Here is a 15,291-nt window from a genome sequence, read left to right on the forward strand (position 1 = left end):
GGAAGCGGTGGGGGCAGTGGCTTCTGGCCGCTGGGCCCATCGACCCTCTTGCCCACTTACTCGGGTCATCCTGGGGGGTGCTCTTCTCCACGAGCTTCTCCAGGGCCTGCTTCGCACATCTCTGCAATACCTGGGCACAGAGCACCTCGGGGCCCTCTGCCAGCTGGTAAATGAGAGTCACAGCCACCTCTTTGAAGGGGATCCAGAGTGGGTCTGGGTGGACAAAGCCTGCACAGGAGAAGAGAGAAGTTGCTCACTACAGACAAAGGACTCACTTCTGCCCAAGGCCCTTCATGATAGCTCACCTTTTGTGACCAACTCCTGTAGTCGCTCAAATAACCTATGTTCCTGCGGCAGCCGGAAGGGAGGGTGACGTTTGCCCAGGGAAGGCTGTTGGGAACAGAAAGACAGCATGTGGGTGTGTGGAGGTGGATAAAAGGACCCCCCACCTCCTTAGTTTGGATGTAGCCACCCTACATACCTTTCTCCTGTCAGAGATGTTGGCAATGGCAAGGCACACCTGTTGGGCCAGCCTGTAGTCCTGTGGAAACTTCTCTTCCAGCCCTATGCTCACCAGTGTGTCTAAGTTGCTACCCACAATTTCTGGTTTTCCTCTAGGGGAAGGAAACCATAGTTACAGCTAGTCATGGACAGGACTCTGTGTGGGACAAAGCCGGGCGTAGGTAGGTACCTATGCCCCACACAGGGCTTCCAGAGCCTTGCAACACTACAGAGGCTCTGACCCAGGCCGCCCCTCAGAACCCCTCTTTCTCTACCGATGCCACTATTTCTCCAGGCAGGGGGTGCTGGTACTTTCACTATCTTATTTCCCATGTAGGTAGCCAGCTCAAACAGGGCTCAGCGGGGCTTGACTACTATTACTGAAGGATAGGGTGCCTTCTCAGAACCTCCCTTTCCTCTCTCACCCGACTGCCCGTCTGGATCTGAGCCTTACCGTGCCATCATTCCAAGAAGCATGACTGAGGAACAGCGCTCCAGAGGGGAGCAGGGGACCTTCTCAGTTGCCCGCTCCCACAGCAGCTGGGTCACTGCTGGTTTCAATTCATCCTTCTGCACAAACTCACAGAGCTGAAGAAAAAAGAAAAGGGCTGAGGCTAAAAGATAACAATTGCCCTGGTCCTTGGTCCACTTCTCTGCAGAGAATATGGAGAACCTGAAGTGGGTAAAAGCAATACTCAGGAATGGAAAAGGAAGAAGGCGGCTCAAAATGTAAAGTAGGAGTTTGGGGAGGTACTTCCCGTTCTGCTACTTTTCTACTCTCATGTCATCAAAACTACGCTCATTAAGATGACATACTGAAGCTGACCTTGTTGAGCTCCATGTGGCTCTATAGTTCTTTTTTTTTTTAAAAAATATATTTTATTGATTTTTTACAGAGAGCAAGAGAGAGGGATAGAAAGTTAGAAACATCGATGAGAGAGAAACATCGATCAGCTGCCTCTTGCACACCCCCCACTGGGGATGTGCCCGCAACCAAGGTACATGCCCTTGACCGAAATCGAACCTGGGACCCTTGAGTCTGCAGGCCGACGCTCTATCCACTGAGCCAAACCGGTCTCGGCAGCTCTATAGTTCTGACTCCTTTCTAGCTGTTACTACAAACTCAACATGTCTAAAATGGAAGCCTTCCTTCCTTTTCATTTTGCCAGTGATTGGTACCAATACTCTCTTAGTCCCATATGCTTAAAATTTCAGTTACCTCATTTTTTAAAATTTATTTTTTATTGATTTCAGAGAGGAAGGGAGAGGGAGAGACAGAAACATCAATGATGAGAATCATTGATTGGCTGCCTCCTGCATGCCCCCTACTGGGGCTCGAGCCTGCAACCTGGGCGTGTGCCCTTGACTGGGAATCGAACCTGGGACCCTTCAGTCCGCAGGCTGATGCTCTATCCACTGAGCCAAACCAGCCAGGGCAGTTACCTAATTTTTTATTAATCAGTCACTTAGTCCTACCTATTTTTCCTTTAACATTTGTCTTCCAAAGTTCAATTCTATAGTTTTCCCTCCCATTCCCAGGGCCTAGCCCTACCTTGTCACTGTACACCAAAGCAGCCCCCAGGGACCTTCCTGTTCCTAGTCTCTGCTCCAACCAACTTGTATGCTACTGTTGGACCAGTCTCCCAGACACTCACTTCCTAATGCCACACCATGGCTGTCAATTAGAAACCCTCTCCTTTGCCTACTTCAGGGGCTCGGACCAAGAGCTAGAACATGGGCTCTCAGGCCAGTCGCCACCACCAGGCTCTTTTCCTCTCCCAGCAGGGAGACAAACGTGGCTGGCAGCAGTGCTCCTGCCAGTGGAAGCTGGTGGTCCACAATCCAAATGCTTCAGGGCAGATTTGTCTAAAATGCTGGGGGTGCCTGGCTAACAAGATTGAAGTCCTGGACTCTGGAAAGGCATCCAGGGACTTTAGTTTGGATGGATCCAGGGACAGTTTTGTTCCAACTCACATTCCCAGCTTTATCGTCTTTTCCAGATAACCATTTTGAGCTGGAAAATAATCTTCCTCATTTTATAACATAGACTGTGCCCTTTCTTGGCTTTCTGTCTGGAATGCTTCCCTCCTTTCTCTAATTCTCTAAATCCTACTTATCAAGACCCAACTTGAGTCCTACCACTTTCAGGAAGCTTTCCTTGCCCATTCCTCCTCACATTGCTCTGTCCCACTCTGCATTCATCAGTGTAATATGTAAGTTACGAGTGTGTTTTCTGGAGCTCTTCTGTCTGAGTTCAAGTCTCAAACTTTGCCACTAATCAGCTACATATAGCCAAGTTCTTTAATTTCTTTGTGCCTCAGATTTCTCATTGTAAAATATAGATAACAGAATTACCGCACAGGATTGCTGTGAGGATAAAACATGTTAATATGAGTAAAGTGCTAATAGTGCTGAGAATATACAGTCTTATTATATTACTACTAGAGGCCCAGCACAAGAAATCGTGTGCAAGTAGGGTCCCCAGGCCTAGCTTGTGATCAGGGCCATGTCCACACCCTGCAACGCTCGCCTCCGCTGCCCTGTGACACTCCCCGCTCCTCCGTAATGTTCCCTGTTCCGCGACGCTCGCCACCGCAGTCCCGTGAAGCTCCGTGGCGCTCTCCACAGTTGCCCCACGATAGTCACTGCTGCTCGCTGCTGCTCAAAAGTCCCCAGCCCTGCTCCGTCGCCAATCCCAACCCCCGTTCACTGTGGTTCCCCATCTGCCATGCTGTGATCAGAGCCTGTGGGACGGGGGTGGTGGGGAGGGACCGAGAGGTGGTCAATGCGCCTCGTGGCAACTGGTCGAGTGGTCGTTCTGATCGTTCCGCTTATGGTCCTGGCCTTTTATTATATAGAATTGCTACTATAACCATTGCCACGGCTGCATTGTTCGACAAGTGGTTTATGTATTTTGGCTACCAACTAGACTGTTGTTTGTTGGTTCCTTTTAAGTTGGAAACTTGGAAGCAAATAGTCTCATCCTTTGTGGGGCTGAATAAATTGCTGAACACACAGTAATCACTAATATTTGTTGAATGAATAAAGAAAGAGGAAGTGAGGAGACTTACAATTTCCTCAAGACATTGAATTGTCCCAACTGAGGCATCCACTAGCAGCAAAGAAAGATTCTGAATCAAAACATGGGCCTTGGCTCTGTGGGAAGAACAAAGATTAGGGGTCATTAGAAGATTGATACACTGAACCCCGTAAACAGGTGATTAGGGTTATTACCCCCCTTCCCCGGGCCAATACTGCTTAGGATGGGTGTCACTGAAAGGTCAGCTCCACCCTGAGCTGCCTTATAGACCTACTGTTTACACATTCAGAACTCCTCTAGAAGGATGCCCCCCAATTCTTAGGAGACTAGAAATAATGAGAAGCTGACCTTAGAAAAGTCAGCAAAGGCAAAAGTACCCCATATACCTGGCAGAGTCCCCTTTGGGGTTGAGGTAAAGTTGGCGGTAGGCATTAAGCACAGCTTCCCGGATACCAGGCTCCTTAGACCAGATGAGAGGCAGCATGCGGCGTACCCCAAACAGGGCCTGAGGTACCCCAAATTGGAATGCCATCACAAAGAATTCAATCACCTCCTGTACCACTGAGAGAACACACAAATGTCACCCATGTGCTTGGCAAAACTATCCTCCAAAATCAAGACATAACTTTCTTGATGTAGCAACACACAAGGAGGCCTTCCTCATGTTCCCTGAGACTGGTCTCCTATAATGCCTTATCATGAAATACTATATGCATTAAAAAAGGTAAGCTGCGCCTAAACCGGTTTGGCTCAGTGGATAGAGCATCAGCCTGTGGACTGAAAGGTCCCAGGTTCGATTCCGGTCAAGGGCATGTACCTTGGTTGCAGGCACATCCCCAGTAGCAGGTGTGCAGGAGGCAGCTGATCGATGTTTCTCTCTCATCGATGTTTCTAGCTCTCTATCCCTCTCCCTTCCTCTCTGTAAAAAATCAATAAAATATATTTAAAAAAAAAAAGAAAATAAGAAAAGGTAAGCTCCATGGGGCTATACAAAGCAAACAAAAAAACATATAGCAAACAAATATAAAAAAATGAATTTATTTTTTTTAAAAAAATTGATTTTGAGAGAGAGGAAGAAAGAGGGAGATAAAGAAACATCGATGTAAGGGTGAAGCACTGATCAGCTGCCTCCTGCACATCACCTACCTGGGATTGAGCCTGAAACCTGGGCATATGCCCACCCGGAATCCAACCGGCAACCTTTTGGTGTATAGGATGATGCCCAACCAACTGAACCACACTGGCCAGGGCAAGAATTCCTTCCTTCCTTTTATTTGTTTATTTTAAATATGTTTTTATTGATTTCAGAGAGAGGGGAAGGGAACGGAGGGATAAAAACATAAATGATGAGAGACAATTATCAATCAGCTGCCTCCTGCACACCCTGCAAAAGGGGATTGAGCCCACAACCCTGGCAATGTGTCCCAACCGGAATGAACTGTGACCTCCTGGTTCATAGGTCAACGCTCAATCACTGAGCCACACAGGCCAGGCAAGGATTCCTTTCTTTTAAAGGAGCTGCTAGGTAACAATAATATATGGACAAGACTGATTTTTCCAACCTCAAGACCTGTCTTACAGAAAGGAACTTGGCATACCACACCTGTGGTTGTGTTTTCATACATCATCTTGCTGATGATGCCAATGGCCTCTGTAATCTTCAGAGAGAAGTTATAGGCATCCTGCAGATACTGCACTAGCATCTCTTGCTTCACCAGTTCTTCCTTTCCCTTGGATTTCTCAGGCTCTGACACACTTGGATTGTCTTTATAGTCAGTCTGTCCTGGGCCCATGTTCTCTGCAGACGCCGGGGGACTCTTCTCCTGTGTGGAAGCTGATGCACCTAGGAGTTAGAGAATGTTCAAGATGAGGAAATCCAACATCTATAACATCCTGCATATTTCTTTTCACAAAAAAAGGTACAAGTTTAGAACCTATTCTAAAATAACAGTTCATTTCTCAAAAAAAAAAAAAAAAAAAAAAAAAAAAAAGATTCCTGGAGTTCTCAGTGGTTTGGAAATGCCCTTTCACAGCCTGTGACTACCAATCTTGGCCCTTGGGCTGCTTCCATTCCAGAGCAGAAGCAGTGCCAACTCCCCGTGGGCCTCTCTTAGCATCAGGTTCTGTTAGGTAGGCCCATGTCTGGCATAAAGTAAATGGTCCGTGGAGGGAGAAACTAAGATGGTGGCATAAGGTAAACACCTGTACGTGCTGCCTCTCACAACCACACCAAAACTACAACTACAAGACAAAACGACTATCACCCAGAACCACGGGAAAGCTGGCTGAGTAGAAGTTCTAAAACTAGAAGAAAGAAAAAAGCACATTGAGACCGGGTAGGAGGTTCAGAGGCGCGGAAAAGCAGAGATACGGAGGCGCGCAAATGGGTTTGGCAGCTGGGTGCGCTGTTTTTTCCCACTGGAAGGGAGATACAAACCTCTGACTGCTCTGAACTCCAGTTTCTGGTGAGACTCTGGGGACGCAAAGTCCTACGGGGAGAAACTGGACTGTCTGGCATCAGGTCGGAAAGTGAGGGTGGCTTTCTCGCAGAGGTGCTCGCAGGAATCATTGTTTACTGCACTGGGGCGAGGGACGCGGGACGCAGAAATGAGACGGGGAAACGCGGAGACGCAGAGACAGCTGACTGGTATGCCACAGTGATTCCCTGAGACCCCGCCCTGCTCAATTTATAAACCCACCCAAGTTGTGCGCAGCGGCTTTTGCATATGAATGGCCTGCCCTTTCGCAGCTTAACCTAACAAATTGCAGCAGGGTCAGAGAGCTCCAAAACTTCCAAACCCCAAACACAGAGGAGAAATCTGCACACCTCGCTGTAGCTCCTGCTGGGTGGCCTCAGACAGTAGCTGACTTGCACCTCCTTGGAGATCCAGGAGCCAGTGTACCTAGTGGTCAGTGTGAGACGACACCAGATTTCAACTCCTCACATACTTAAGTGACACACTCAAGAGGCAGACTCAGTGAGCACCAAAGCCCCACTGAAGCAAGTACTGCCCCATAAGGGTGTCTCCAGCACAGCAGTTCTTCCATTATAGACACAGCTGATCCTCATAGCCAATTGGCCTGGAGGTCAATTCCTCCCAGTGTACCAACAGCTATCAAGGCTTAACTACAACAAGACTGTGCACCCAGCCCACAAAGGGGTGCACCAAGAGTGTCCACCTCAGGTGATTGGGGAGGCTGAGCCACTGGGCCCTATAGGTCACCTACCACACAAAGCCACTCCATCAATACAGGGAAGCAGCCAAAATGCGAAGACAAAGAAACATGTCACGAATGAAAGAAATGGAGGGAAGCAAACTACAGAATATAGAGTTCAAAATCACAGTTATAAGATTACTCAAGAATCTTCTAGAAACCGCAGAGAAACTTAGTGAGACCTCCAAGGAACTTAGTGAGACCTTCAAGGATCTTAATGAGAATGCCAAAAAAATAGAAAAGGACCAGTCAGAAATTAAGCATACTGTCTGAAATAAAGAATAATATACAGAAATCCAACAGTAGACTAGAGGACCCCAAGAATCAAACCAAAGATTTGAAATATGAGGAAGCAAAAAACACCCAATCAGAAAAACAAAAAGAAAAAAAGAATCCAAAAATATGAAGACAGTGTAAGGAGCCTCTGGAACAACTTCAAGTGTACCAACATCCAAATTATGGGGGTGCCAGAAGAAGAGAGAGCAAAATATTGAAAACCTATTAGAAGAAATAATGACAGAAAACTTTCCCTACCTGGTGAAGAAATAGACTTACAAGTCCAGGAAGCGCACAGAACCCCAAACAAAAGGAATCCAAAGAGGACCACACCAAGACACATCATAATTAAAATGCCAAGAGCAAAAGACAAAGAGAGAATCTTGAAAGCAGCAAGAGAAAAACAGTTAGTTACCTACAAGGGAGTACCCATACGACTGTCAGCTGATTTCTCAACAGAAACTATGCAGGCCAGAAGGGAGCAAATCCTGCCCCATAAGAGTGTCTCCAGCACAGCAGTTCTTCCATTATAGACACAGCTGATCCTTACAGCCAATTGGCCTGGAGGTCAATTCCTCCCAGTGTACCAACAGCTATCAAGGCTTAACTACAAGACTGTGCACCCAGCCAGTAATCTTGGTTGTAGGTTCTTGCTGATCATCACTTTGAATATTTCTTAAATATAAGTATGTGCCCTGACCAAGAGGGAAACATCCATCCAAGAAATATTCAAAGTGATGATCAGCAAGAACCTACAACCAAGATTACTCTACCCAGCAAAGCTATCATTTAGAATTGAAGGTCAGATAAAGAGCTTCACAGATAAGAAAAAGCTAAAGGAGTCCATCACCACCAAACCAGGATTATATGAAATGCTGAAGGGTATTCTTTAAGAAGAGGAAGAAGAAAAAGGTAAAGATAAAAACTATGAACAACAAAGTGACAACAAATACATATCTATCAACAAGTGAATCTAAAAATCAAGTTAATAAAAAATCTGATGAACAGAATAAACTGGTGAATATAATAGAATCAGGGGCATAGACAGGGAGTGGACTGACAATTCTTGGGGGGGAGGGGGCATGAGGGGTGCGGGAAGTGATTGGACAAAAATCTTACACCTATGGATGAGGACAGTGGCGGGTGGTAAGGGTTGGTGGGGGGGAAATCAGGTGGAGGGGAGCTATGGGGGAAAAAAGAGGAACATCTATAATAATCGGAATAATAAAGATTTATTTAAAAAAAAAAAGTAAATGGTTCATGAATACTAGCTGAAATGTTCTGTTTGTTGATGGAAGAAAGGGAATTACCTTTAAAAATAGTTCCTAAGAGATTAAGAAATCTGGTCTCCTCCGATTCTTCTGGATCCATAAGACTGAAGGGTTCAGACTCCTGGAAGTGGCCCAGGGCTTCCCGAGTGAGAATGATGGCCTGCCTAAAAGAACATCAACCTGTCACCAACTTAGCACCCATAAAGGCATCACTGCAGCCTTTTGAAAGAAAAAAAAAAAGAAAAAAAAAGTATAATTGACATACAAGAGTGTCCCTGTAGACTTAAGGAAGCCTACCTGATAATCCCATCAAGCACCTAGACCTACTGTCCCAAGGAAAAGGAACATTTCTCACACTTAAGCACCTAAGAAGGGGTGGAGCTCACACACTTCTTATTTCTGAAGTGATAAGGCTTAACTAGTCTTCAAAACACTCAAATAAGTCCCTTAAATTTAAAAAAAAAAATCACAACTCTATACCAAACATCTGCTTAAAAATTTTGCCAAGAGAAAATTTGGAAAAAATAAACTTTCAATATAATGGGATTATATATAGCCACATTCTATTCATATTTAGCCCTTTCTGAACAGCCTAATTAGGTAAGAAGTAAATAAATAACCGTGACCAAGGTTTAAGAATACCTGATGACATCTCTAAGGTCTGTTTTTGCCAAGCTGCTCCAAGTTCTTGAAACACAAAAACTCTGGGTGAAACCTTTTCTTTAAGATCAGGATTCACACTAGGTTGATTTAAAGATTAAGGTAGGATTGCCTTGGCCAGTGTGGCTCAGCTGGTTTGAGCACTGTCCCATGCACCAAAGGGTAACTGGGTTGTGGTCTCTGCTGGAAGCAGCAGATGGATGTTTCCCTCTTGGTCAGGGCACATACTTATATTTACAGGTTTTCTCTTCAAAGAGGGACTTTTGTTATCTTAATATAATGCTATTTATATTTAGTTATTTTAGTAGTTTCTCTTAAGCATTTGCAACAGTCGAACAGCAGCCCTAGTCAGTTTGGCTCACTGCATAGAGCATCAGCCTGCGGACCCAAGGGTCCTGGGTTCGATTCAGGTCAAGGGCACATAGCTCAGTTGCAGGCTCCTCCCTGGCCCAGGCCCTGGAGGGCCTGTGCAGGAGGCAACCAATGGATGTCTTTCTCTCACATTGATATTTCTGTCTGTCTTTCCCTCTCTCTTCCACTCTCCCTAAAAAATCAGTGGAAAATATCCTCGGTGAGGATTAAAAAAAAAAAAAAAAAAAAAAGTCGAAAAGCATGCTTAATTGTGGACTATGCCTTTGGCATAAATCTGATGTTCAGAGCACTACTACAGTGAAAACACGTAACATCACCAGGTGGCAGCATACTCTAAATACAGTTCATTTTAAAGAAACATTGTTTCTCGAAGGTTAAACACTAAACCTAAACAGGCCATTAGAGAATATCTCATTCTTTCACATACTTGTAACTAGCTTTGGCAAGTAACTGATGGATGCGTCCTTTCACCTCTTCTGTGGTCTCTGTAGTAGCAATTTTTTCAGGAATCTCCTCTTCTTCCTGGGGAAGTGTGAGCAGCTGTTGTAAGGTAGACTTCAACTCTGGCAGCATGGCTTCCCACTCCTCCTCTGGGTCCAGTACTGCGGCTGAATGAGAAAGTCTCACTTAGACTCTTTCACTGGTGTTTCTGCTGCAGGGAGGACTGTCTGGGGTGGGATCCCTACGCATTAACTACTCACAAGCAACTGCAGTTTGCCTCTGGGCCCTCATCTCTTGTAATTTCTGGGTTTCCTTCTGCAGCGGTCCAGCAAGGTCAGTATCACTAAGCTATCAAGGTAAAATGAGCATCAGGGTCACCAAGTCACAGAATTTCATCCCTTGTTTCCTTTAATCCCTTCTCTTTTGGATGGCCCAAGTCTACTTACCTTGCAGGAAAAGGGATTATTGGTGAGAAAACTGGCCAGCAGCTGGATAGCGTTTTTACATACCAGCACCGACTTGTCTGCCAGACGGCCCACTGCCAAGGCCACCACTGCCTGGAAGCGTGTCAGGGGGAGAGCCTATGTGGGATACAAAAAGGATCAGCTCACATCCCACATCATCCTTTCTGCTCTAGATGATCTTGAAGTAACTCTAAATGAGCTACCTATTCATTCCAAAGAAACTTTTCTGTGGTATATAAAATAATTAAGGAGCACTCTTTGCAGTAGTTAAGATACAGTACAGTCCTTAAATGGAGCCAGACATCCTTGCCCTTTGGTAGACGAAGACCTTATCACTGGTAGTAACCACCTGAAGTCTAGACTCTTGTTTGGGACAGATTTTCTTTTTTTTGACACTGATTCCTCTTTTCTCTGGCCTATACACAGAGTGGTATCATATATCTTTATTAGGTAGAAGGCTGTTCACCTTCTGCTGGACGATTCGGGTGAAGAGTTGCAAAACACGGCTTCGTACAAAGGAATTGACATCATGGCCATGGGCTTGCAGGGTGTCCAAGAACTGGTCTCTGGTGTCTCGGGCTGCTTCCTCCAGCTGATCACCATTCAGAACCTGCAGTATCATCTCTGCCATGGCTGCGAGCACAGCATTGCGCATCATGTAATTCTGAGAGAGAAATGAAGTTGGTATAAGCCTCTGCACTCCACGACTCACTTTCCCTTTCCTAATTCTTATGCCTGTCCAGGCACTAAGAAGGGGCAAGGCCTTTAGTCAAGGTTAACCTTGTCTTAGTTATAACTTTCCCTGGAAAAAGCTGAATCCCAGAGGGGTTTTATTTGCTCAGAGAAGAATGTAGAGACAAAATAAACAAGAGCCAAAAACCATTTCCCCCCTAAGGTTCATCCAGGTAATCATGGTGGTAGCCAAATATGAAATTGAATCTATTCACCAATATACTGGTACATTTGAAAGTATTAATGACTACCTATCACCTAAGGTCTCACCACCTTTGATCCTTACCAATAAATGTGCCCTTCCCTCCCACTCCCCTATTTTACTGACAGAAAAGGAAACACAGAGAAATAGAAATCAGTCCTACAGTGCCAGCAAGTCTATTACAGAATCTAGTAGAGAAGAGGGTTTAGGGTTATTTTCTAGGCCAAGAGCCAGAGAAGGGGTCTTGCACAAGAAGTTAAAATAAATTAGATGAACAAGTGGACCGTCTTGGTCCTTGATATTCACCTGAGAGTGTCCTGTATTAGTTTGGGAAATGGCCAGGTTGGCATTCAGGGACAAAAGAGAATTGAGCCAGGCAAGTATGGCTAAGTGGTTGAATGTCGACCTATGAACCAGAAGGTCACGATTTGATTCCTGGTTTTGGGCTCGACCCCCTAGTACAGGAGGCAGCCAATCAATGATTTTCTCTTACCATTGATGCTTTTTATCCCCCGCCCCCTCTGAAATCAATTAAAAACAAACAAACATATTATATATGTATTTTTAAAAAGAGAGAATTGAGAGAGATGACATGGGTTGATTTGAGAAAGTTTACTGTATTGAGGAAGAAAGGCAAGCCAGATGGTAGGAAGAGGCTTCATCCTGAAAAAACGGATGGGATTCAGAATCATAGCTGTCACTCTATCTGAACTTAAGCTGTGGAACTGTCACTTCCCCTACCAGACCTGGAGAACACCAATGTGACATTGAAATAGGCTCTTTATTCAATAAACTTTATCTGCTTCTCTACAGGAAGGATGTGCCACAGTGATAAGACCAGACAACTCGACTTCATGTGAAAGCTACCTCCTTGGTAAAAAAACATACATAAGTCCCCAGAAAACCTGAGACCCCCCAGGATACCACCTACCTCTCCATCCAGATGATCTAGCAAAATGCACATGCTGGACATCAGGATGGCTGGGATACGTTCTGCTAGTTCTGTCAAGAAGGCTGCAAAGCCCTTTGCCCCTGTGGGGTCCCGACTCAGCTCCTGGGGACACTTCTGTCCAATCTCTCTACGCAGGGAAGAAAACACAGACACAGTAAGATAATTCAATTCCCAGTAAGAGGAGGTAAGACTGGTATCTAATAGCTGAAGGAATCTAGTATTATACAGAGAATATACTGTATTTCTAATCTTTCCCAGAGAGAAACGAGAATTAGAAATTTAGAAGCGAAGAGTTACCTTACAATCTCTCCCACTATGCTCTTCATTCCATAATCAGTTGCCCAAAGACTCACAGCCGCCACCAGTACAGATGCCAGGTGTTCAAAGTGCTGCAGCATCTGGATGATTTTCACTGTGGCACCTGTGGAAGTACTAAATATGAGGAATTATGGGCAAAGTGAAAAGGGTAGGGGGGCAAGGTGAAGGGCTAACTTACTGAGCATATGGTTGTAATGTGTCAAGGCTACACCAAGCAGGTGTGTTATGGCTTCCCGGGTAGAGCGGTTCTTCTGGTGACCAATGGTGGGGTTCTCCAGAAGGCGGTAACAGCAACCAGTAACCAAACTGAGAAAGAAACAAAGTGAGATGATGAAATCAGTCGTCTGGACTCAATTATATTTGGGGTCTGCCTCATTCATTCTATTTCTACTGCCACTGAAGTCAGGGTCTTCTTTCTAGTTTTCTTCATTTATCTATCACCTTCCATACCAAGTTGCATTGATGACCTCAGATAGGTACTTGGTCCTTTGAGATTACCAACCTTCAACCAGTTAGGATGCCCGGTACAGAACCTGAATACAGGGGTGCGCAAAAGTCTGGTTTACAGAGAAACCAAGATGGCGGCATAAGTAAGCACCTAAACTGCTGCCTGGCACAACAATTTCAAAACTACAACTAAAAGACAGAATGGACATCATCCCGAACCACAGGAAAGCTGGCTGAGTGGAAATTCTACATCTAGAAGGAAAGAGAAAAGCTCACGGAGAATCAGAGGAGCTGCAAAGGGCTGAGGTACGGAGACATGCGCGCATAGAGGAAGGGCAGCTGAGTGCCTGGCTGGCTTTCTCTGGTGGGAGGGAGAAGGAAGCTCCCAAATGCACTGAACCCCAGTTCCGGGCGAAACCCTGTGTGGACCCAGGCTCATATGGGGGGAGTCTGGACTGTCAGGTAGGGAGAAAGGCACACAGAGACTCAGAGACTCGGGGGAGCCGCGGGGGGCAAGGGTCTGGAAGCGCATGCACACGCGAGAGTGTGCACAGAGAAGACTGACTGCTGAGGTTGCCGCAGGCTTTCCCTAGTGGGAAGGAGTGGGAAGCTCCCGACTGCACTGAACCCCAGTTCCAGGTGAGCCCCTGGGGACCCACGCTCTTACGGGGGGAATCTGGACTGTCAGGAGGAAACTTAGGGGAGCCGTGAAAGGCAGAGGTCTGGAGGCTTACGTGCGCAGAAAGGACTGCCTGCTGAGTGTGCCGCAGGCTTTCTCTAGCTGGAGGGAAACGGAAGCTCCTGACTGCTCTGAACTCCAGTTCTGGGCAAGAATCTGGGAATCCAGATTCATTGGGGGAGAAACTGGTCTGTCTGGCAGAGGGCGAAACTCGAGGGTGGCTTTCTCTCAGAGGTGCTTGCAGCGATTACCAAGGGACACTGAGACCCAGGGGCCTCATAGGGCAGGGCTGATGGGAAGCCAAGACTGTCTGCTCAGCCCTGAGACTCTTCCCCATCCAAGCTGAGCACAGAGGCTTTTGTAATTTTGCAAGTCTGGTCCCATAAGGCTGTCTCCAGCACAGAAGTTCTCGTGGCAAAGACACAGCTGATACTCACAGCCAATTGGTCTGGAGGTCAATTCCTCCTAGTGATACCAACAACAATCAAGACTTAACAACAACAAGGCTGTACACACAGTCCACAAAGGGGTGCACCAAGAGTGTCCACCTCAGGTAACTGGGGAGGCCGACCCACTGGGCCATATAGGACACCTACCACACAAAGCTACCCTACTAACTCAGGGAAGCAGCGAAAATGTGGAGACAAAGAAACAGATCACAAACAAAAGAAATGGAGGAAAGCAAACTACTGGATATAGAGTTCAAAACCACTTATAAGGTTTTTCAAGAATTTCCTAGAAAAGGCCGATAAATTTAGCAAGACCCTCGAGGATATGAAAAAGGACCAACTAGAAATTAAGCATACACTGACTGAAATAAAAAAAATATACAGAGACCCAACAGCAGACTAGAGGAACGCAAGAATCAAGTCAAAGATTTGAAATACAAAGAAGCAAAAACCACTCAACCGGAAAAGCAAAAAGAAAATAGAATCCAAAAATTTGAAGATAGTGTAAGAAGCCTCTGGAACAACTTTAAGCGTACCAACATCAGATTAATGGGGGTGCCAGAAGAAGAGAGAGCAAGACACTGAAAACCTATTTGAAGAAATAATGACAGAAAACTTCCCCACCTGGTGAAAGAAATAGACTTACAAGTCCAGGAAGCATACAGAACCCCAAACAAAAGGAACCCAAAGAGGACCACACCAAGACACATCGTAATTAAAATGCCAACAGCAAAAGACAAAGAGAGAATATTAAAAGCAGCAAGAGAAAAACAGTTAATTACCTACAAGGGAGCACCCATACGATTGTCAGCTGATTTCTCAACAGAAACTATGCAGGCCAGACGGGAATGGCAAGAAATATTCAAAGTGATGAACAGCAAGAACCTACAACCAAGATTACTCTACCCAGCAAAGTTATCATTCAGAATTGAAGGTCAGATAAAGAGCTTCACAGATAAGAAAAAGCTAAAGGAGTTCATCACCACCAAACCAGGATTATATGAAATGCTGAAAGGTATTCTTTAAGAAGAGGAAGAAGAAAAAAGTAAAGATAAAAATTATGAACAACAAATACATATTTATCAACAAGTGAACCTAAAATTCAAGTGAATTAAAAATCTGAGGAACAGAATAAACTGGTGAATATAATAGAATCAGGGGCATAGAAAGGGAGTGGACTGATAATTCTCAGGGGGAAAGGGGTATGGGGGGGGGGGGTGGGAAGAGACTGGACAAAAATCATACACCTATGGATGAGGACAGTGTGGGGG

The 15,291-nt window shown here is 45.5% G+C and overlaps 1 protein-coding gene across 1 annotated transcript in view; it reads right to left on the minus strand.

Moving 5' to 3' along the window:
* NCAPD2 (non-SMC condensin I complex subunit D2) overlaps positions 1–15,291 on the minus strand; it is a 30,241-nt gene that overhangs the window by 5,714 nt on the left and 9,236 nt on the right. The window contains exons 7-21 of the mRNA XM_028150340.2: positions 12,624–12,751; positions 12,425–12,548; positions 12,107–12,254; positions 10,708–10,905; positions 10,224–10,358; positions 10,038–10,125; positions 9,764–9,944; positions 8,344–8,468; positions 5,145–5,384; positions 3,928–4,102; positions 3,573–3,657; positions 956–1,089; positions 482–614; positions 306–390; positions 61–228 (exon numbers count right to left, since the gene is read on the minus strand). Of these exons, the coding sequence (XP_028006141.2) occupies positions 61–228; positions 306–390; positions 482–614; positions 956–1,089; positions 3,573–3,657; positions 3,928–4,102; positions 5,145–5,384; positions 8,344–8,468; positions 9,764–9,944; positions 10,038–10,125; positions 10,224–10,358; positions 10,708–10,905; positions 12,107–12,254; positions 12,425–12,548; positions 12,624–12,751 (2,147 nt within the window). The remainder of the gene's footprint in view (positions 1–60; positions 229–305; positions 391–481; positions 615–955; positions 1,090–3,572; positions 3,658–3,927; positions 4,103–5,144; positions 5,385–8,343; positions 8,469–9,763; positions 9,945–10,037; positions 10,126–10,223; positions 10,359–10,707; positions 10,906–12,106; positions 12,255–12,424; positions 12,549–12,623; positions 12,752–15,291) is intronic.

Source organism: Eptesicus fuscus, chromosome 7 (assembly GCF_027574615.1).
Source record: "Eptesicus fuscus isolate TK198812 chromosome 7, DD_ASM_mEF_20220401, whole genome shotgun sequence".
Classification (NCBI taxonomy): Eukaryota; Metazoa; Chordata; class Mammalia; order Chiroptera; family Vespertilionidae; genus Eptesicus; species Eptesicus fuscus.